Source organism: Heptranchias perlo, chromosome 7 (genome assembly GCF_035084215.1).
Source record: "Heptranchias perlo isolate sHepPer1 chromosome 7, sHepPer1.hap1, whole genome shotgun sequence".
Lineage (NCBI taxonomy): Eukaryota > Metazoa > Chordata > Chondrichthyes > Hexanchiformes > Hexanchidae > Heptranchias > Heptranchias perlo.
Window position 1 is genome coordinate 15,303,417 of NC_090331.1, and position 23,734 is coordinate 15,327,150.

The following is a 23,734-nucleotide window of genomic DNA, read 5'->3' on the forward strand; positions in this document are numbered from 1 at the left end:
GGCAGGGAAAAGCCTGGGAACTACAGACCGGTGAGCCTGACATCTGTAGTGGGTAAGTTGTTAGAGGGTATTCTGAGAGACAGGATCTACAGGCATTTGGAGAGGCAGGGTCTGATTAGGAACAGTCAGCATGGTTTTCTGAGTGGAAAATCATGTCTCACGAATTTGATTGAGTTTTTTGAAGGGGTAACCAAGAAGATAGATGAGGGCTGTGCAGTAGACGTGGTCTACATGGACTTTAGCAAAGCCTTTGACAAGGTACCGCATGGTAGGTTGTTATGTAAGGTTAAATCTCACGGGATCCAAGGTGAGGTAGCCAATTGGATACAAAATTGGTTTGACGACAGAAGACAGAGGGTGGTTGTAGAGGGTTGTTTTTCAAACTGGAGGCCTGTGACCAGCGGTGTGCCTCAGGGATCGGTGCTGGGTCCGCTGTTATTTGTTTTTTATATTAATGATTTGGAAGAGAATTTAGGAGGCATGGTTAGTAAGTTTGCAGATGACACCAAGATTGGTGGCATTGTGGACAGTGAAGAAGGTTATCTAGGATTGCAACGGGATCTTGATAAATTGGGCCAGTGGGCCGATGAATGGCAGATGGAGTTTAATTTAGATAAATGTGAGGTGATGCATTTTGGTAGATCGAATCGGGCCAGGACCTACTCCGTTAATGGTGGGGCGTTGGGGAGATTTATAGAACAAAGAGATCTGGGAGTACAGGTTCATAGCTCCTTGAAAGTGGAGTCACAGGTGGATAGGGTGGTGAAGAAGGCATTCAGCATGCTTGGTTTCATTGGTCAGAACATTGAATACAGGAGTTGGGATGTCTTGTTGAAGTTGTACAAGACATTAGTAAGGCCACACTTGGAATACTGTGTACAGTCTGGTCACCCTATTATAGAAAGGATATTATTAAACTAGAAAGAGTGCAGAAAAGATTTACTAGGATGCAACTGGGACTTGATGGTTTGACTTATAGGGAGAGGTTGGATAGACTGAGACTTTTTTCCCTGGAGAGAAGGAGGTTTAGGGGTGATCTTATAGAAGTCTATAAAATAATGAGGGGAATAGATAAGGTAGATAGTCAAAATATTTTCCCAAAGGTAGAGGAGTCTATAACAAGGGGGCATAGATTTAAGGTGAGAGTGGAGAGATACAAAAGGGTCCAGAGGGGCAATTTTTTCACTCAAAGGGTGGTGAGTGTCTGGAACGAGCTGCCAGAGGCAGTCATAGAGGCGGGTACAATTTTGTCTTTTAAAAAGCATTTGGACAGTTACATGGGTAAGATGGGTATAGAGGGATATGGGCCAAGTGCAGGCAATCGGGACTAGCTTAGTGGTATAAACTGGGCGACATGGACATGTTGGGCCGAAGGTCCTGTTTCCATGTTGTAAACTTCTATGATTCTATGATTCTATACCGCTTATCATGTGGCCCCTCTGAATGAGATTGCCAGTTCAGTGCCAATTAGAATTGGATTCGGAGCAATTTTGGGTTATGGAAACTGGGTTGAGACGACTAATACACAATTTTGTTTTATTTGAACCGAGTGATGGTTTGTGGTTAACGCTCCATGGTATTAAGATGGTTAGTTGTGCTGTGTATGGAACACATGCACAACAGACTGTGTTCACATTTAGCGTTTGTTTGCTGATGTTTTGTTCACAACACACCAGGTGCAGTTTGTAAAGTCGGTCGTACAAGTTCTGTTTTGTTTTGACTGTTCCAAACGTCAACTTCATCGGAAAATAAAATCTGACCACCTTTCTGGCTATTGCGCTAATAGTAGACCGAATTTTTCCTGGTATATCCCTTTACAATTACAGGCACGCACGGAATGGCCAGGATGTTTTTGTAATATTAACTTGAACGCAGGAGGAAGAAATCAGTGGAACCTTCTTACATAAAACAATCGGAGCAGATCACTGAATAAAAAGAGGGGCTTTCTATCAAAATTGTATTAGTTTAATCAATATTGAAATTACGATGGTCAGAATCTCTGAAGACTCTGATTTAGTTTAATTGTGTTTCTTTGTATGTCACTCAACTGCTTAGGTGGAACTTTCCACTATTTTTATCCAGTCAGCTTTTAAAATAATGCTTCTGAAATAAATAGGATATCTGCTTCGGACCGATTAAAGTAAAGTAAAAGATTTTTACCTTTCAATCGCTGCTTCTAAATCCTTTTGAAATTCTATAAAATTTGTATTTCTACTCCCCTGAGCTCACCCACAGTTAACAGGAAACAATAAATTCTATCCCACCCCACCATGTAAACCAGTCATATGCTGGGTACTTTGAACATAACTTTTGGCCATTCAGCCTGCAGAGTCTGTAGCTAACTCATAGCACAGACAGTGAGTCTCGGCTGTTGTGTTATTAATCTGCTGTTGTAACTGTAGTAATGAGGAGGGCCCGTATCGCTGTCAGATGAAATACTCCTTCTTGCCTTCGCTCACGGAGTCCTGGTAATTGGCATTGTTCTTCAGCGTGGCGTCTGCATTCTCAGCATATTCCGTCCCCTTTGTTTCGTTGGTGCGGTACGTGCCTTTGTGTCTGTACAACAAGCGTCCCATTACAGCAATGATACAGAGGATGACAAAGATCACGATCGCTATCACGCCTGTGGATAAGAAAAAATATTTCAAGATGCAAAGGTAAGTGAGCAGCAGGTATAGCAGCAGATGTATCAGTCCCAATGAAAAGTAAAACCAGCAGTCAATCAGGTAATGGAATAAGTACCAATGTATACAATACTAAAAGCAAATTTTGGGTATATCTTGCTGAAAATGAAGTATTCCAGCACTAAGAAAATGAACATTTGACCACTTTTTGACCCCAACGTCAGCATCAAATACCCTCAGGCAGTGGTGGAATGACAACTTTAAAAGTAGGCACACTGCAGCAGAGCAGCAGCGAGAGACAGCTCACAGACCAGCACCAGCAGACGAGGAGTGAGGGAGAGGGAGCAGACTCAAGAGTGGGAAGAGTCACCTTTCTAGTAGGGAAGGAAAACTAGCAGGCCAGAACAAGCAAAATGACAGTGTAGCTAGAGTGTAGTTGGAAAGATGGAAAAACCAGGTTCGTGAGAGGTGCATTAAATATGGTTGGCTTCCATATTAACTAATGCCACTCTCACGTTCAAGATTTTTGCATCTCTCCCACTGCCGCTTCCTTACTTCTGTGGCAGAGGAATAATTCCATCAGACAGATGACAAAATTAATGCTGATGTCGATAGCAGCCAAAAACTGAGCATTTGCTTGTCTCCAAAATTTAAAATGGACATGCACCTGTATATCCATGACTATACACCTGCTCTGAGGTCATATAAAATGCAGGCCAGATACAGAGTTCACTCTACTTTGCCCAAACTGTCTCCTAACTCCTACTTCAGAATAGCACTATTTCTTCTACTGAGTGTAGCTGAGAATTTATTGTATGTTTGTATCAAATGTTGGAGATTTGTTTTAAACTGGCTGAGAAAATTATGAACTCATGCCCACCGTGAACTGGGTTGAGACTAATGAAGCTAATTTCACATAAGGCCCTGACAGCCAGCAGAGAGAGACTTTCATCCTAATTGTACCTTCTGGAATTAAATCCAAGTCACAGTGGTAAAATGACAGTACATGATTCCATTGTGTCACCTAATCATCCTTTGTCCTTCCCTCCCCCAGAAAAAGCCTCTAGCCAATTGTGGCCAATCTCAAGCAACCACCTGGGTGATGGTTTCATGGGACAAGATATAATGGGCATGATTTTGGCCCCGAGCCGGGAAGGGGGCAGGTGGGTCAAATTGCGGATGGGAAACTCGGAAGTATGGGTTTCCCGGACGTCCTTATGATTTTAACATAAGGACGTCTTTTATTTTTGTTAGTTTGCCATCCAACTGACCGGCCTGATTGACAGGCTGGTCTCAGTCGAGTGGGAGAGCAGCCAGGGAGAGTACTGCTTCAGGTAAGTTTTTGATTGTATGGATGGGGAGGATATGGAGAGGCACAGGGCACTGGTGGGCATGGGTGACTGGTGGGCATGGATGGGCAAAGAGGCACCAGGTCACCGGTGGGCATGGGGGTCACGGGGGAAGTCAGTCATGGGGGGAGGGATCGGGGTTCAGTCATGGGGGGGTGGTGTCGGGGTCGGGGGTCATCGCGGGGGCCCGTGATCGTTGGGGGAGGGGTCGAGGGTCATCACGGGGGTCCGTGATCATCGGTGTGGGGGCCGAGGATCGGGGGGGGATCCGCAATCGTTGCGGGGTGGGGTCGGGGGGTCTTCCGTGCTCGTGGGGGAGGGCGGAGATCGGGGCGGGGGGGGGGGGTGGGAGGCTCGCGATCATTATGGGGTCATTGCAGGTAGGCTTCTTGGGCCTGGGGAAAGCACTCCTGCTCCTCCAGGCCCACAAGCTGTGCCAGAAAGGCACTCGCCTATTAGTGTTGGGCCTTCTCGCCTTCTTTCACATGGCGTGAAGGAGAAGGCCCAGGAATCCAGGCCCCCAGGGGTTGAAATTGAAAATTCTGCAAAAATGGAGGCCTGCAGCCTCCTTGAAAAGTTTTAGTCACCAACCCACCTCCTGCGAGCGGGTTGGTCACCTGTCCCTCATCCCGCCTCAGTGAAAACCGGAAATGGGTGGGTTGGAGACTGGTTGGGGACGGGTCTGAAATGGTTGCGATTTTGAATGCCCCCCCAAGTCGAACCCACACGTTTTTCAATGTTAAAATCATGCCCAATATTTTGGCGTAACAGCATGATGTGTCATGGAGCAGGATGGTACAGAATCCACAAAAGTCCAATTTGTAACTTTGCCTAAAAGTGTGTTGCCAATTTTTGCTAAGTTCAAAACTGAATGGACAAAGAATAGAAGCAGTGCATGGCATTTAATACTAGTGTATCCTTGCTGATGATGAAAATTCAGTGAAAGCCCGAGTAACCTTAATATCTAACGTCTCTACATCATATGACAAAGAAGAGAGGGGGTGTGGGAAGGATTTATGTCATTTTAAAAACAATACTTTATGTCCAGTTTACATTTTGATAATATCTATACAGCTCATTCAAAAAGAAGGCTGTCCTGAACAAAACTGGACAGGCAATAGCATCAGTCTCTACTGTTAAGGAAAGGCCGCAAGCAGAGAATCAGGCCTACAATGCTTTAGCCTTGTATCCGACCCACACTCCCTGCAAGTGCACGTCCCTGCTGGAAGCACAGGATTGTGGAACTGTCCCTGAAGTATAAATGATGGTAAACAGTGCTTAATCGGAAAATAAGCTATTGAGTGACATCAGGACAGCATAGCAAAGGGGCCTTAAGGATGAGTAGATAAGATAGTAGGAGCACAGTACCCTGAGGCAGCTTCGGCTTGCAAGCCATTTGTTTTATACTGCTTGCTGCACTAGAATCGATAAGTAGTCCTATCAGTGGCTCCTGAGAGAAAGCGACCGTTGCTTACGTATGGTATAAAGTTCATCCACTTAAGGTCAGGCCCATTATTTTTCTACATAATGTTTATCTGTGCAAGATATTTACAGGAGAAGGAAAGGCCAAGAGGAACTTTTTCTGCACAAGATATTCCCTCATCGCTCACATCAAGGGCATCTCCTGCATGCGAGGAGGATTCTTGATTAAAGCAATGTATTTTTTGGATTCATGGGAGGTATGTCTTTTTCAGGCCTTCAGCTGCCCTCGTGGCGCAGTTTTCAGGGGGTGTGTTCTCTTAAAATGCTAGAGCGATTTTTATAGGAGCTGGCACTTTGTTTCAGCCTGCAGCACCTGATCATGGAGATACCAGTACAAGTGAGGCACTGGGGATTCTCACGCTACACTGAGCATTCCAGGGTCAGGAACCTCTACTTTGGTTTCCAGGCTAGTGCAAAGCACCAGTTCCTATCAAAATCAATACAGCTGCTCCAGATGTGCGCAGATTGCTCCCATAATACACCTTAAGCAAAACGACTCAGCATGAGAGCAAAGGCTCAAAATAGTGGCTCTTCATGAGGCCAAAGATAGATAACTTCAATTTAGGTACCTTGTAGAACAAAGTCTTATGTGAGAGATGGGAGAGTATTTTTGTCTAAAAAGCATTCCTCCTAGATTTTCCTTTAAGTAAAACCGTGATCCACAAAACAATGTCCATTTAAACTGTCAGTTAACCTGGAACTGACAAGTTAATTTGCTTATGAAATTTGTTGACCTGTACTTTTTTTTGCTTTTATAAATGTCTCCTGTCATTCTCCCTTTCTTTATGCAAGAATCGTAGCATAAATAGCCCCGATTTTATGAAGCCCCACCAGAAGCATGGGGCCTCACATGCCACAGTTGGGGATATCGGGCACTTGACCTCATGTGACCAATTCACAGGACGCCTGATTTTCCGATGGACAATTTGAGCCCAAAATGTGAGGCCATACCACATGCATGCTGAGGTCCATTTTAATATGTAAATATCATCTAACAAAGGTCCCACAGCAGGTCTCGCAATTGTGGGCAAGGATCCACTCACAATGTTCTACTTGCCCATAAAAACTGTGCACAGAGGAAGCCCCGGGCACTGGCCTGCTCAGGTAGGCCACTTAAAGGCAAACGATGATTTCTTTTGATGCAACTTTTTATTTGCACCATGAATTAGTTAGTTTCCCTGGGTCCTCCATTTTGCGTCTTTTAGTCTTTTTTTCTTCGACAATACGTAGCTTCATTATGCTTGGTTGAAAAAACTAAAGTTATTCCTTCACTTGGTTATTTCCTAGTTATCAGCCATGGCTCAGTTGGTGGCACTCTCGCCTCTGAGTCAGAGGGTTGTGGGTTCAAGCCCCACACCAGAGACATAAGCACAGAATCCAGGCCGACACTCCAGTGCTGTACTGAAGGAGTGCTGCATTGTCAGAGGTGCCGTCTTTCATCTGCCCTCTCAGGTGGATGTAAAAGATCCCATGGCTCTATTTTGAAGAAGAGCAGGGAAGTTCTCTCGGTTTCCTGGCCAACATTTATCCCTCAACCAACATCACCAAAATAGATTATCTGATCATTATCACATTGCTGTTTGTGGGGCCTTGCTGTGTGCAAAATTGGCTGCTGTGTTCCTACATTACAAGAATGATGAGACTTCAAAAGTACTTCATTGGCTGTGAAGTGCTTTGGGATGTCCTGAGGTCATGAAAGGCACTATATAAATGCAAGTCTTTCTTGGGATTCTGAATGTGCTGTACATCCAGTGAACAGGGCACACAGATTTAGTTGTGTCGCAGTTTCCCTTGAGTGTATGGTGTCATATCAATGCCAAGGCTTTCATGAACAGAAAAGACTATGGGAGTGAGTGGTAACACTAAACCTGAGAGAATGTCTAGAGCAGACCCAAAATTTGTACCAGTGTTTATAAACAGTATAAAAATATATCACTGGACTCCAAATTGAACTCTGTTATCCATTTCTTATAAGTCAAAGCAATTGACTTGAAATGAGTAATTTTCCTTTGAAATTTTCAACAGCAGATCTTAAAGGACTTCAGTTCTTAGATGTCTTTGTCTGGTGATTATACCAAATCAACTCTTCATAATTTCCTACCGTATTCATGTTCCCTGATTATAAAACAGCTCAAATGCCTACCTAACATCATCATGGGAAGACCATCGCCTCAAGGACTGCAGCGGTTCGAGGACCAGGCCCACAACCATCTTTTATGGGCAACTAGGTTTGACAATGAATGCGGCATTGCTCACATCCCAAGACCAAATAATAAAAAAATTAAAACATTCTTATTGAGTCACTCTGCCCACCTTTATACATTTATTTAGATGTGTAAATACAACCTGGTTTTCAAACTATTTGCCTTACACCAACTTTCAATAACAACAACAACTTGCATTTATATAGCACCTTTAATGTAGTAAAACGTCCCAAGGGGATTCACAGGAGAGCGTTATCAGACAAAATTTGATACCAAGCCAAATAAGGAGATATTAGGATAGGTGACCAAAAGCTTGATCAAAGAGATAGGTTTAAGTAGCACCTTAAAGGAGGGGAGATTTAGGGAAGGAATTCCAGAGCTTAATGCCTAGGCAGCTAAAGGCACTGCCGCCAATGGTGGAGCGAATAAAACTGGAGGTGCGCAAGAGGCCAGAACTGGAGGAGCGCAGAGATCTTGGAGGGTTCTAGGGTTGGAGGAGGTTACAGAGATAGGGAGGGGGCGAGGCCAAGGGTGGATTTGAAAACAAGGATGGGAATTTTAAAAGATTAGAATATGATAGAGTCTCACAGCCAATTCACACCCTTACCTCCAATGACTGCTGAGTCACTTCTGACTGAATTTTTTAATGGTTCCCCCACATCTATCGCCCCCGAATGATCTGTAATTGAAAGGAAAACCAAAGTCAGAATTATAAGAGGTTAACACATTAGGATCAATTTTAAAATGATGGCGGGATGGGCAGCGGGGGGGGGGGGTGAAGGTGCACGTGGCAAACCCGAATAAAAAAAACTTACCTTTTCCGACGCGATGGCGATGTAATTGATGGTGATTAAAGTTGTTTCTGGGTTTCGCACCCGGCAGTCAGCCTGATTGACAGACTGGCTGCCGACAGGAGCTGCAACGCCGAGGGGGAGGAGAGAAAGAGTGAGCGAGAGAGAGAGAGAGAGAGAGAAAGAGATCATCTGAAAGAGATCATCTGCTGCTGGAACAGAGTGGAGGGCGCTGAAGATCGGGGCGGAGAGGGGGAGATCGGGGGGAGAGGAAGACATCGGACATCGGAGCAGGGGTTGCAGGTGACATCAGTGGAAAGGTAGGTTTATTTTGTTTTTTAACTTTGTGCAATGGTTTTTTCATTTAATTCATTTAGTTTATTTTTGCCTGATCCGGCCCTTCATGCCTGGTTTTACTAGGCGTGAATCAGAAGCCGTGGGAAAACCACCCAGGTAAGTTAAAAATCGATTTAATTATGTACTATGTCAGAAATAAAATACCTTAACTACCTCAATGAACATTTGGTTCTTTAACTATCATCCTACTGGCTTTAATTCCCGGCGGGACTTCCGCATTCGGGAAGCGCACGCGCACACAGGCGCAACTGTGGGAAACCCGGAAGCTGGCGGATGGGGGCCGGCTTCCGAACCTGCGCAGGATTTTCCCGATTTTCGCAGCCCTCCCACCCCCAAGGCGCCCGCAATTGAAAATCGGGGCCATTCTAACTCTTTTACTATAATATAAACAGAAAATGCTGGAAATACTCAGTAGATCAAGCGGCATCTGTGGAGAGAGAAACAGAGTTAACATTTCAGGTCGAAGACCTTTTGTCAGAACTGGAAGAAGTTAAAGATTTAACAGTTTTGAAGCAAGTACAGAGCCAGGGAAAGGGGGGTGGGGAGAAGAAGGAGAGGGGAGGAAAGAACTAAAGGGAAGGTCTGTGATAGAGTGGAGGACAGGAGTGATCAAATGACAAAAGGGATGATGGTGCAAGGCAAGGAGGGTGGTAATGGGACAAGTAAAGAAACAAAAGATGGGTCTAGAGGAACTATGAATGGCAACAGCAGAACCATTACCAGCACCTGCTGTCCGCAAAAATGGGAGCAGTGGTTAGGATCTAAATTTATTGAAATCAATGTTGAGTCTGGTAGGTTGCAAAGTCAGTAACTCTTTTACTGACATTTTCTTCTGTCCCACCTCTGTGTAGTATCAAGTGCAAATGCCCTTGGTTATACAGTCCACATCTGTTTGTTTTTTCTTTCTCTTTTCAGATGGCTTTCACCTACACATGGATCCAGAGTAGGATTCCGACCAGTAAATAGGACCAAATTAACCATCAGATCCTCACGTTATTTGTCAGCATTCATTTTCTTCAGATAGCTTCCGAAAGCATAAGGACTAGTTCCAAGCCTTGGCTTAAATGCCATCAATATCCTCACCTTTAGAAGTAGAAGTATTGAGAACTGACCAAACTATAATTAGTAACCTCAGGGCTAAAAATCCCTGGTCTTTATGCTTCACTCCCACCATAAGTCCAGTGGGAGTGCAGCGGAAGGGCCACAAGTTAAGCCGGGATCTAGCTATGCGGATCCTGGCCCTCCCTGGGCAGTTTCCGTAGGGATTTGCTTGGGGCAAATCCTCTGTCCACTCCAAACAGGGCACCTGCTTCAGAGAAGTTTCCTCAGCCCCAGTCTGGGAATCGGCCAGCAGACCGACGTGCCCTGTGAAAAGAAACATACCGGTCGGCGGAAAGAAAATCCGACTGGGAGTCTAGTCTTGGCCTAGTCCCTGGAGATTTTTACCTTTTCTTTGGCTCCCTTTACAAACTGGGCTGATGGGCGGCAGTCCACATATTTGCAGGGAATGGACCCAGCACACGCACCCCTCCCAGAGCAGGCAGCTTCTGCCATATTTTGCGGCCTTCCCCAACTAGTGGGCACCTGAGACGCACCACCACCCAGATTATTAAAATTAGGGAATCGTCCCGTGACTGAAAATTCCAGCAGGATTGAGCGCCAGGGGTTCCTGGCGGACGTATTTTGGCACTTACACAGGTCTTCGTGGAAAGAAGAGGCTTGCACTCAAATTATGCTTCCGACCACAGAAATATCATCATTCAAGACAATCGGGGCGAAATTGAGCTGTGTAGCGCCCATTTTGTAGGCGTTACGTGGACACCTAAGCCCTGAAAATGGTGTCCATTTCTGACGTGAAGTGTGCCATCTTGGTAAAGGGGTTTGCGCACGCGCCCCTAATGAACGCCGGCAGCATGTAGAGTAGGGAGATTATGACGTGAATCAGTGTGCAACTCTGAGTTGAAGCAGCCAGCGACATTTTGGAACTCCACACTCCAGCCAATGCACTGACTTAACCTCGCACAGCTGAACAGGACTTAAATGGCATGAAGGACCCCCAACCAGCGCTATTTAAAGGGGTCATGTAGGAGTTACAGCTTATTTATTACAGATTATTTATTCTGGCTGCTGGTGCAATTGTACGTGTTTTTGGAAGTTTCCTATACTTGACTAAAGTTAAAATATTCTATAGAGAGTGGTCTGGCTGGTCTTGCAGTACTGTTAGTGGAATTTAAAATAGTGTGCTGAAAAAAGTTGCTTCCAGACATGGGTGACTTGCTAGGGCTTCCTCTGGGAATTAAACATGACTGGGAGAATGAAGAGTGGCCATGCAGAGCAGGACAAGCTGCGAGAAGAGGGAGGACAAGGAGCAGGGCAATCAGCAGGAGGCCATATCGGTTGGGGATCTTCAGGGAGCAATTCTCTTACCTCAACTTCAGCGAGGGCCAGTGCATCAGATGTCTATGGTTTGCTAAAGAGGTTGTGACTGAAATTTGTCAACTGCTGCAGCCACAATTGCAGCCCCAGAGCAGGTCAGGGTCAGCATTGCCTGTGGCTGTCAAGGTAACCATGGCTCTTAATTTTTACGGCTCTGGTTCCTTTCAGGCTGCTGCTGGAGATATAAACAACATCTCGGAGTTTGCAGTGCACTGCTGTATAAGGGAGGTCACTGAGACTCTGTACGCACTCAGAAACAGATTCATCTCATTCCTTCTTGCCGGAGACAAGCAGCAGGACCGAGCACAAGGGTTTGCTCGCATTGCAGGCTTCCCCACGGTGCAGGGTACCATTGACTGTATGCATATTGCCTTGCGTGCTCCACATCTCAACTCAACCATATTCATGAACAGAAAGGGATTCCACTCCCTCAATGTGCAGCTGGTGTACGACCACAAGCAGCGCATCATGCAGATGCTTGAGGTCATCCTCCAAAGCCGTCTGAAGTCTCCTCAATTGAAGGTCAGCGACCTTCCACCACCCATGCTCCAGCCACTGGGAATGTGCTCGTAGGAAAGGTAAAGGCACATGAAAGACAGGGACGAAGGGAATGCACAAGGGTGAATAGTCTCATTTTGCATCACCCGCTATCCTGGCAGCAGCCATGACTCCTTCATTCTGCGGGCAGTCCAACGTGCTAACTATATTTCAACCGGCACGGCAAGTCAAAGGCTGGCTACTGGGCGACAAGTGTTATCCCTTCATGAAATGGCTCATGACTGCAGTCTGGAACGCAGGCATACATGCACAGCAGGCCTACAATGAGAGCCATGCTGCCACATGGAACATCATAGAGCACACCATAGGCGTCCTCAAGCAACACTTCGCTGCCTGGACCACTCTGGAGGAGTCCTGCAGTACTCAGCTGAGTGGGTATCAAGATTTGTCATTGAATGCTGCATGCTGCACAACCTCGCCATTATGAGAAAACAGCCCTTGCCACCGCCTATCAGGCGAGAACCTGAGCAAAACGAAGAGGCAGAGGAGGAGGAAGAGGAGGAGGAGGAGGAAGTGCGACAGGAAGTGGAGGAAGAGGCAGGGAGGCTACAAGGTAGACAGGCCCCGTCTGCCAGGGCTCTGCGTGAGCAGATGATTAATGATGATACCAGTAACCTCAACGACACCTCCCCATTCACCAACAGTCCCACACTCCTTACCTTTCCTCTCTCACATGACCATCAAATCGCCCTGTATGATTACACATTGCTTCTTCCCTCAGCTCGTCGCAGAAGTATAAACCACCACCAAATGCAAATTCAAATCCACATTTATAAATGAACACATGAAATGATGCAAACAAAATGAGACTATTCACCCTTGTGCATTCCCTTCGTCCCTGTCTTTCGTGTGCCTTTACCTTTCCTACGAGCACATTCCCAGTGGCTGGAGCCTGGGTGGTGGAAGGCCGCTGATCTTCAATTGAGGAGACTTCAGACGGCTTTGGAGGATGACCTCAAGCAGCTCTGGGCCGGGATGGCTCGGCTTCAGACTGCACCATCCCAGTCTGGACTGCAGCAGTCTGACCTGGCTGGCTGACAGACAACAGCAAGGGCACTGACGGAGTGGCTGGGGTGGGCGCAGGAATGCTGTCATCCTGAGAGAGGACAACAGGTTCGTCTTCCATGGCGCCACTGCCACTCTCCCGGGGCGGCGCCTCAACAATCCTGGTGATCTGTTGGAGAACAGATTGCTGGAGCGCTGTGATGCCCTGGAAGCCCCTTTCAACAGTGGTACTCAGAGTCATGATAGCAGCAGTCTGAGCTTCTAAGGCAGCAGTCAGCGATGGCCCTTCCAATGATCGACAACACTGTCTCCTCCATTGGGGTGAGGACATGTAGGCATGCCTGTCCTCCCCCAGTTCTTTTCTGCTGCCTACTGTTGTGCGTCACCTAATCCTGCAAGAAAGAGGGAAGTATGTCAGTGAGTGTCCTGCAAGATGTTTGGGTGATGTGGCTGTCATGGTTGAATAGCTGCCAGTGTGTGCGATCTGTGAGTTGTGGGTGTGCGGCTTACAACAGTGGTAATGTGTGAGGGTGTGATAAAGCATATGACTTGAAGGGTTGAGTACTGATTGAAAGAGTTTGTTGGTAGGTGGGTGATGGAGGGTGTAGTGCCTGGAGCATGGGTGTAGTGGTGCAGTTGGTAGGATATGCCACTTGAAACTTGAACTCACTCACCTTGAACATTCGTGTCAAATTATTGAACTTCTTCCTGCACTGTATCCATGTGCGTGGTACGATGCTCCTGGCATTGGCCTCATCCACTATTTCCTCCCACTGCCTCTTGAGCATATGTCTGGAGGGCCTCCTGCCCCCCTGCGGATAAATGACGCCCTCCTTCTTTCCACCTCTTCCACCAAGGTCTCTAGTGCATCATCCGAGAACCTCGGTACACGCTCTCTCACAGGCGCAGCCATTCTTCCAAGTATTACAGCTCAGGAATCACTTCTCACGCGACTCTCACCACTTCTTGCAGTCACAGTGCACCTCTCCTTTAAGAGGTCCAGGCTGCTTTAAGTAGCACAAACCACTCCCGATATCGTGGCCCCCTGCTGCTGCGTGCAGCCAATCAACAACGCAGCAAGCTAACATTGAAATCATCAGGCAGCACGAATGTTAAGTGCTGCCTGCATCGCAACCAACGGGCGCGGGTTAATCGCGGACCGCGATCCCAGTGTCCGTTTCCGGGGGTTATCCAATTTAACTCCCGATAGCTGCTATCCAGCAAGCAGGCATTATTGGAACAATGCTATCTATCCTCTGCATTCATTGTTGCTGACCCCTTTGAGAAACTCCCTAACAACAAAGGAGCACATCAATCTTTCTAGATAAACATAAAAGTTTTGGGGGGTGATTTTAAACCCCAAGAAAGGTGGGTTGGGGGCGGGTGGGAGTTGAAAATAGTTGTTTTTTTGAGTTGCAACCGTTAAATTTCCAGACTTGGCATTCCCAGTGGGAAGCCTGTACTTTTCCGTGCCGACGTTAAACCCGGAAATAAATCCGGATTGTGGTCGCGACCCAAAAAACAACTATTTTCAACTCCCACCCGCCCCCAACCCACCCGTTCTTGGGGTTTAAAATCACCCCCTTGATGTGGTGTACCATTTCACAACAAAACTCACTAATTTCTACATTCACCACATGTCGCTCAATTTGCTGTATGTAGCACTGCAATTTTGCATAAAACTTCCAGAGATAGTGAAAAAGCTCATTTCTGAGCCAATTTGAATGTTGCCTAATCACTCGGTGCAACAAATAACCACAGTTTACAAGTTTTTATGGTATAATGTACATATTCATAACCCTTGATGTTCCTTGGCTGAGCTAGATCATCTAACACCATTAGACTGCTGCTGTCATGGATGAGGAAACTCATCAAGTGGCACCAGGTCTCTATTTGACATCAGAATATCAGATAAAAATTGACCTAATCACAATTCTGCCACGATCATTGGGACAGGGTGAGGGCATCTGCTGCTGTCAGGAAGCACTTTTTCACACAAAGGGTAGTGGAAATCTGGACATTTAAAGTAATTGGTAGAAGGATTAGAGGGGAGCTGAGGAGATTTTTTTTCACCCAGAGGGTGGTGGGGATCTGGAACTCACTGCCTGAAAGGATGGTAGAGGCAGAAACCCTCAGCTCATTTAAAAAGTACTTGGATGTGCACTTGAAGTGCCGTGATCTACAGGGCTACGGACCAAGTGCTGGAAAATGGGATTAAGCTGGATAGCTCTTTTTTAGCCAGCACGGACATGATGGGCTGAATGGCCTCCTTCTGTGCCGTAACTTTCTATGATTCTATGATGTATTTTTGTTAGGTCAGGGTATCAAGGGACATGGAACAAAGGTGGTTAAATGGAGTTGAGGTACAGTTATGCCATGATCTAATTGTTTGGCGGAACAGACTCAAGGGCCTGAATAGTGGATGTTTCTATGTGTACAATCCTAGCTTCATTGAATATCTGCACATGCACATGTTCCAATCAGGATTACTGGATATGGATCAGTGGCAGGAACCCTGGCCAGTTTTCCCTTCCTTAACACAGAGCACTGCGACCAATTGAATTACCACTACTGCTGTCCCAGCTAATGCAGAAAACCTGGGACCCTTCTGGTCTATAAATACTATTGAATAAATTCTCTGACCCATAGAAGGAGCCCTTCAAGGTGTTTATTTTAGTTGTATATGGTTAGTATATCAGTTCTAAACCAATTCTCGATAATTGAATGTTTTCTTTTCAACTATAATTATTAGTGGGGTTTTTTTTGCGATGCTACATGGGGTGAAATTTTCACATGGGTTTTTCCCCGGTTGTCTGTCATAACTTCGGCAGAAGATCCGCAGAAACCTCGGAGGAACGGACGTATTGGAAGAACCCCTGAAGAAACTAGCTGGCTTAGAGCCTACTGTCATTTCTCTGGATCTACCGACATTCTAAATGGTAATTGTGGTGCAGAGGGGGGGACTTATTTTAGCGTAGCGTCGGGTAAGCGGTGAGGAAACAATTTAGCGTGGCACACTGAGATTCCTTTCACTGGATAAGTGTAAACAGAGGAAGAACCCTGTTAATCATTGTGCATGAGGATTTGTGGACTGTCAGGAGGTTTTAAATGGTGGAGCTTAACGAATTTTATGGTCTCATGGACAAAAGAGAATTCCAACAAAAGAATCTCATCTTTGTGTTATTTCATGCATGAGGTTCAACCATGAAATAACATTTCTTTTCAATGGTTGCTTCCCCACAATTGGTGGATAACAATGACCCACTCCAGATGGGAAAGTATACATACATTATATCATATTGTTTCTCTGATATTGTCAATCATTGTTGATACCACACAACAAATTGGATTGTCACTTTTTCAGATCTCGCTGTAAGTGATAAATATATTAAGTTAACTTTTAAATCCTCGGCCATTCTTATTGCACAATCCCGATAAGTTAACAAGTTTATTTTTTTTAAATTCGCATATGTTAAAGAATCTGGGAAATAATTAGAACTGCATCAGTTTTGCATTTGTATAAATTAGTCTCCAATGTATTGTTTTATGACAGGGGTCAGGTTGTGTGGGAGGACTTTGTGCAAGGAACGCCTACGTCCATGGAGAGGCCGTAATCTAATTACTAAACAACATTTTATACAGCTAATTATTTTTTGATTAAGAATTTAGTTTGCAGGCAGGTTCCTGATTTGGCAAAGACTTGTAGCTCCAGTTGTCATTTGTTCTGCTTGTCTGTCTTTTCAGTCTGGTTCAATGTCGATGGACAAGGTCTCTGCTTGGCTTCCTCAGCTATCTGAAGACAGGACAACAAATCGTACTCCCACTGTTGGCTAGAAATAGATATATCCTCCACTGCTTCTATCTTCCATATATTTAAATATTTGTTTTTGTTGTCAGCTATATTTTTTGGCTGGAATGTAAAATAGTTTCAGAAGGCAAGGGAGGAAGGTATATCTGAATCTCAAGAACCCAAAAGATAGTGGGCACATACCTGTTTGATGCGCTGCCTGTGATCACAAGCCAGCTGTACATTGAGATTGAGAGAGTTAAATGCCTTTCCATTGATAAAGATGACTGGCTGGTGATAGGGAGTAGACAAGGCAATATGTGTGCAGTCAATGGCACTCTGCACTCTGGGGAAGCCTGCCAAGAGTGCGAAACCCAGTGTTAAGGGACGGGAGAAGGAGGTGTTTCTCCTGGTGTGGAAAGCCTCGGTGACCTCCACGATACAACTATGAGATGTTGCTGATGTCACCTGCCGCAACCTGAAAGGAGCCAGTGACATAAAAATTGAGGGACACAGTGACCTTGACAGCCACAGGCAGTGCTGTCTATGTTCTGGTTTGTGGTTCGAATCATGGCTACAACAGGCGACATAGCTCGGTGACAGCCTCCTTGGTGAAGCAAAGGCACCTCGTACATTGCTCCTCAGTAAACTCGATGTAGGAGAAGTGCTCCCTGAAGACCCTCTGTGGACATGGCTTCCCGTGCAGTTCCCTCCACCTCCTCCTCCCTCTCCTGGCAGGTTTTCCAGCTCTGGTGTCTTCCTTTCTACTTTCCCACATTCTCCAGCCCCAAAGGCAGACCTCTGAGACCGCCCATGTCTGCAGCCAGACTATTTGTGAGGCAAAGTACAACAACAGCGCAAGAACAGCAAAACCTCTCTCTGTACAGACAGACAAAGTGAATTTTGATGCAACACAGCAAAAAGCGGCTAGATGTCAAGCAGCAGCCAGAAATAATAAAGCACCAACTAACCTTTCAGTACTGCATGATGCCTTTAGATAGCGCTGGCTTGGGTGGGGGCCTTCCTGCCGGTTATCGCCATGTTGTGCTGTGTGAGGTCAGCATGTGGCGAAAGAAGCACTGGGCCGATCGAAAATGGTAAATGGGTCCTGCAAGAAGCGCAGGATCCTAATTTACATATATTACGCAGGCCTTAGAATGTTGCCGGCCCCAGACCAAAATGGCGGGCGGCGCACTTCCGGCCTGAAGTGTGCGGCCGCTTCCTGCCCCCTGTATCGGGGGCTTGGTAAGCCCACGAGAAACAGGCGTTGCGCTACCAAATTTATAGGCCAGTATATTTACTGGGTTTGAAGAAGCAGAACTGAATAGAGGAATGCTTGAAGAGCATCACTACAGCCAATTGTATAATGGAGTCTTGAATTTACTTCTGCAAATACATTGAGAATAAAAGATGAATTTCACAGATGGGAAAGTCCAGTGTAAAAAAAAGTCATCACATAAAGAGTATGTAACCCTTTTTATCTCTTTAGGTTATATAAGGATTGACTCGTCCAGATACAGCACCTTACTGTTCCTCAAGACAGTCTCAAAGAATAAATGTTGAACCAAGCACCATTGATAGCAGTGTCACACTCTACAAAATGGCTTTTGTAATTGTTTGTTTTTTTTTACATCTGCTGCTGATCTTGGGCACGATGTCCACTCATCTAGCAGCGTTGACTGGAATTACACTATCTACGAAAGTTGTTTTGGTAGAATTAGATTGTTTCTTCCTAGACCGTAGCGAGGGGAAGTGCACAAAGCTCAGCAGCCCACAGATTCTGGTCCTACAGCCCATGGCCATGGCACAACATTAGGTTTTGGCCCGGCATGAGGCAATAAAAAAGTAAATTTACAATCTATCCTGATATATATTTAAAAGGGTATGGATCAAACACACAGGTTTCATACCCCGGGCATCAGATTCTAGTTGCCACACTTAGTTGCAAAACAATCTTAAAATGCTGGATGCTTCTGACCGACAGCCAGAAATTGGTAAGCGCTTTCCAATTTGCAAAGGTCCCTGGCCAAACATTTCATCATTGATTGACCTGAGCCATGTTTACTTAACAACAATAAGATTTTGTCTCCTTAAATTAATACAGCCTCACATTAACTCTGTGCAATATGTCACATAACATATCAGTCCTTTACAAGACAGTGTATCATCTTACTTATTATCAGCAATGCTGTAGGAGACCTGCTAGTCTAAATAATGAAAAGCCTGCATTTTTTTTTATTCGTTCACGGGATGTGGGCGTCGCTGGCAAGGCCGGCATTTATTGCCCATTCCTAATTGCCCTCGAGAAGGTGGTGATGAGCCACCTTCTTGAACCGCTGCAGTCCGTGTGGTGACGGTTCTCCCACAGTGCTGTTAGGAAGGGAGTTCCAGGATTTTGACCCAGCGACAATGAAGGAACGGCGATATATTTCCAAGTCGGGATGGTGTGTGACTTGGAGGGGAACGTGCAGGTGGTGTTGTTCCCATGCGCCTGCTGCTCTTGTCCTTCTAGGTGGTAGAGGTCGCGGGTTTGGCATGTCACACATTAAATGTGTAAGGTTAAATCTGTAGCACAAAAATAATCAACTGGCATGCAAGAGATGGCCGGTGATTAGAAATGAAGGCTATTTGGAGATTAATGATTATGTTGGGGGGAAGTACTGATCGACTATACTGGTTACCTTCTTTCCTCCAGGATAAACTGCATAATTGTTGGAGCCCAAAATTTGCTTTTACAAACCCTGTTTAACAGAGGGCAACTGTACAGGGATAGTTAAATTCTGACTGTCACTTGGCACTATTTTTGTATGGTGTTTTCTTGTATACATTACTTACAATAAAGTATATTTTTCTGTGTAAAAAAAAAATCAACTGGTATGCTTTTCTGATTGTCTCAAATAACTCCTGTCTGTTAAGTTAACCATACTAATTTGCTCAAAGACACCTCAAGAAAGCTGCCCATCAGGCATGAGGATGCTGCATAAAACCAACCAAATCAATTGCCTATATATTCTCTCTGGTAACCAATCCAGTAGCAGAGGCTACCACATAATGAAGCAATCACATTGTTCAACTTAATTTTTCAAAATGGTTTCAGCTGCAATTTGAGTTTTGATCTAGCTGAATGACCAGTATGTGGAGATCAGATGATGGAGAACTAGCTACGACTAGAGTGTCACTTATGGTTAGGGGGTGAAAGAAGTAGGGGTGTCCAAGTTGGTAACTGGTGGTCACAAATTTAAAATAATTGGTAAAAGAACTAGAGGGGAAATTAGGAGAATTTTTTTCACACAGAGGATTATTAAGATCTGGAACGCACTAGCTGAGAGGGTGTTGGAATTAGATTCCATAGGAACTTTCAAGAGACAATTGGACATGTACTTTAAGAGGACTAATTTGCAGGGTTATGGGGAAAAAGCTGGGGTGTGGGACTAAATTGGACAGCTCTTTCAAAGAGCCGGCACAGTCAGGATGGGCCGAATGGCCTCCTTCTGTGCTGTGAGATTCTATAGTTCTACGCTTGTACTATCAGGGTCTGTTGGTGAATAATTTGAATGGTGTAAGAAGGAAGAAGCTTTGGTGGTTACTTCGAAGTCAGACAAAGACTATGGAGCCAAGCCGGACAAAAGTAGCAACAGCATCAGCCACAGTGGCAAGATCATCCCGCATGGTACCTGAGGCAAGTTTGAGCTCAATGACACTGACTGCAATGACAGCATGCGAACGGGGTTGAGATCTCCCTGCACAACATCTCATAAGTGGCAAACTAGGTAGTCTGGACTGATGTGAAATAGCAGAGGCTCAGTAACGGCAACAAGGAGATTTCTCACATAATTGACCCCAGTTGTTAAAAATACAAAAACAAAAACAATGTGATTCATGTAGCAGATCAAATAATCTCACTGGATGGTCCAGTATTTTTGATAATCTGATACAAATTTTGAAGCTTTGCTTTATTACATAGTAATACATAATAATTACAGCACAGAATCAGGCCACTTGGTCCAACTAATCTATGCCGGTGTTTATGCTCCACACGAGTCTTTGCCCACCCTACTTCATCTCACCCTATCAACATACCCTTCTAATCATTGCTCCTTCATCTATTATCTAGCTTCCTCTTTAATGCATCTATGCTATTCGCCTCAACTACCCCAGAAGTAGCAAGTTACACTTTATACATGTAAAATATATCTTTATAAGTAACTAAAATTAATTTGGTGTGGCAACCTGCGGTGTTCAGCAAGGCTCAGTACTAGGTCCCTTGCTTTTTGTGATACATATCAATGATTTAGACTTAAATGTAGGGGGCGTGATTAAGAAGTTTGCAGATGATACAAAAATTGACCATGTGGTTGATAGTGAGGAGAAAAGCTGTAGACTGCAAGAAGATATCAATGGACTAGTCAGGTGGGCAGAAAAGTGGCAAATGGAATTCAATCCGGAGAAGTGTGAGCTACAACTCAGGACTCCATGCATGCTAAACAGCAGAAGCAACATGCTATAGACAGAGCTAAGCAATTCCACAGCCAACGGATCAGATCAAAACTCTGCAGTCCTGCCACATCCAGTTGTGAATGGTAGTGGACAATTAAACAACTAACAGGAGGAGGAGGCTCTGTGAACATCCCCATCCTCAATGACGGCAAAGACCAGCACATGAGTGCAAAAGACAAGGCTGAAGAGTTTGCAACCATCTTCAGCCAGAAGTGTCGAGTGGATGATCCAGCTCGGACTCCTCCCGATATCCCCACCATCACAGAAGCCAGTCTTCAGCCAATTCGATTCACTCCACGTGATATCAATGGCTGAGTGCACTGGATACAACAAAGGCTATGGGTCCTGACAAGATACCAGCTGTAGTGCTGAAGACTTGTGCTCCAGAACTAGCCACGTCTCTAGCCAAACTGTTTCAGCACAGCTACAACACTGGCATCTACCTGACAATGTGGAAAATTGCCCAGGTATGTTCTGTCCACAAAGAGCAGGTCAAATCCAATCCGGCCAATTACCACCCTGTCAGTCTACTCTCAATCATCAGCAAAGTGATGGAAGGTGTCATCAACAGTGCTATCAAGCGGCATTTACTCAGCAATAACCTGCTCACTGATGCTCAGTTTGGGTTCCGTCAGGACCACTCGGCTCCAGACCTGATTACAGCCTTGGTCCAAACATGGACAAAAGAGCTGAATTCCAGAGGTGAAGTGAGAGTGACTGCCCTTGACATCAAGGCAGCATTTGACCAAGTGTAGCATCAAGGAACCCCAGTAAAATTGAAGTCAATGGGAACCAGGGGGAAAACTCTCCAGTGGTTGGAGTCAAACCTAGCACAAAGGAAGATGGTAGTGGTTGTTGGAGGCCAATCATCTCAGCCCCAGGACATCGCTGCAGGAGTTCCTCAAGGCAGTGTCCTAGGCCAAACCATCTTCAGCCGCTTTTTCAAAGACCTTCCCTCCATCATAAGGTTAGAAATGGGGATGTTTGCTGATAATTGAACAGTGTTTAGTTCCAATCGCAACCCCTCAGATAATGAAGCAGTCCGTGCCCGCATGCAGCAAGACCTGGACAACATGCAGGATTAGGCTGATAAGTGGCAAGTAACATTCACGCCAGACAAGTGCCAGGCAATGACCATTTCCAATAAGAGAGAATCTATCAACCTCCCCTTGACATTCAATGGCATTACCATCGCCGAATCCCCCACCATCAACATCCTGGGGGTCACCATTGACCAGAAACTTAACTGGACCAGCCATATAAATACTGTGGCTACAAGAGCAGGTCAGAGGCTGGGTATTCTGCGGTGAGTGACTCACCTCCTGACTCCCCAAAGCCTTTCCACCTTCTACAAGGCACAAGTCAGGAGTGTGATGGAATACTCTCCACTTGCCTGGATGAGTGTAGCTCCAACAACACTCAAGAAGCTCAACACCATCCAGGACAAAGCAGCCTGCTTGATTGGCACCCCATCCACAACCCTAAACATTCACTCCCTTCACCACCGGCGCACAGTGGCTGCAGTGTGTACCATCCACAGGATGCACTGCAGCAACTCGCCAAGGCTTCTTCGACACCACCTCCCAAACCCACGACCTCTTCCACCTAGAAGGACAAGGGCAGCAGGCACAAGGGAACAACACCACCTGCATGTTCCCCTCCAAGTCACACACCATCCCGACTTGGAAATATATCGCCGTTCCTCCATCGTCGCTGGGTCAAAATCCTGGAACTCCCTTCCTAACAGCACTGTGGGAGAATCTTCACTACACTGAGTGCAGTGGTTCAAGAAGTCGGCTCACTACCACCTTCTCAAGGGCAATTAGGGATTGGCAATAAATGCCGGCCTTGCCAGCGACGCCCACATCCCAAGAGCGAATTTTAAAAAATGCATTTGTGGACGGCAAACAAGACAAGGGAATATACGATAAATGGTAGGATACTGAGATGTGTAGAGGAACAGAGAGACCTTTGAATGCATGTCCACAGACTCCTGAAGGTAGCAGAACAGATAGATAAGGTGGTTAAGAAGGCATACGGGATACTTTTCCTTTATTATCCGAGAAATAGAATATGAGAGCAGGGAGGTTATGCTAGAACTGTATGAAATAATAGTTAAGCCTAAGCTACAGTATTGCGTACAGTTCTGTTCACCACATTACCGAAAGATGTGATTGCACTAGAGAGGATGCAGAGGAGATTTACAAGGAAGTTGCCACGACTGGAGAATTTTAGCTATGAGGAAAGATTGGATAGGCTGGGGTTGTTTTCTTTGGAACAAAAGAGGCTGAGGGGAGATTTAATTGAGGTGTATAAAATTATGAGGGGCCTACATAGATTGGATAGAAAGGACCTATTTCCCTTAGCAGGGCGGTCAATAACCAGGGTGCACAGATTTAAATTAATTGGTAGAAATATTAGAGGGGAGTTGAGGAGAAATTTTTTCACCCAGTGGGTGGGGAAATCTGGAACTCACTGTCTGAAAGGGTGGTAGAGGCAGAAACCCTCATCGCATTTATAAAGTACTTGGATATGCAATCGAAGTGCCGTAACCTACAAGGCTACCTACAAGGCTATGAGCTGGAAAGTGGGATTAGGCTGAATTGCTCTTTTTCGGTCGGCACAGACACCTTGGGCCAAATGG

General features: G+C 45.5%; 1 protein-coding gene across 1 annotated transcript in view; it reads right to left on the reverse strand.

Annotated features, from left to right (window-relative positions):
- Positions 1 to 2,166: 2,166 nt before the first annotated feature.
- Positions 2,167 to 23,734, reverse strand: part of LOC137323447 (contactin-associated protein-like 5) — a 590,554-nt gene continuing 568,986 nt past the window's right edge. The window contains exons 23-24 of the mRNA XM_067986921.1: positions 8,267 to 8,338; positions 2,167 to 2,623 (exon numbers count right to left, since the gene is read on the reverse strand). Coding sequence (XP_067843022.1) covers positions 2,427 to 2,623; positions 8,267 to 8,338 — 269 coding nt within the window. The 3' untranslated portion in view covers positions 2,167 to 2,426. The remainder of the gene's footprint in view (positions 2,624 to 8,266; positions 8,339 to 23,734) is intronic.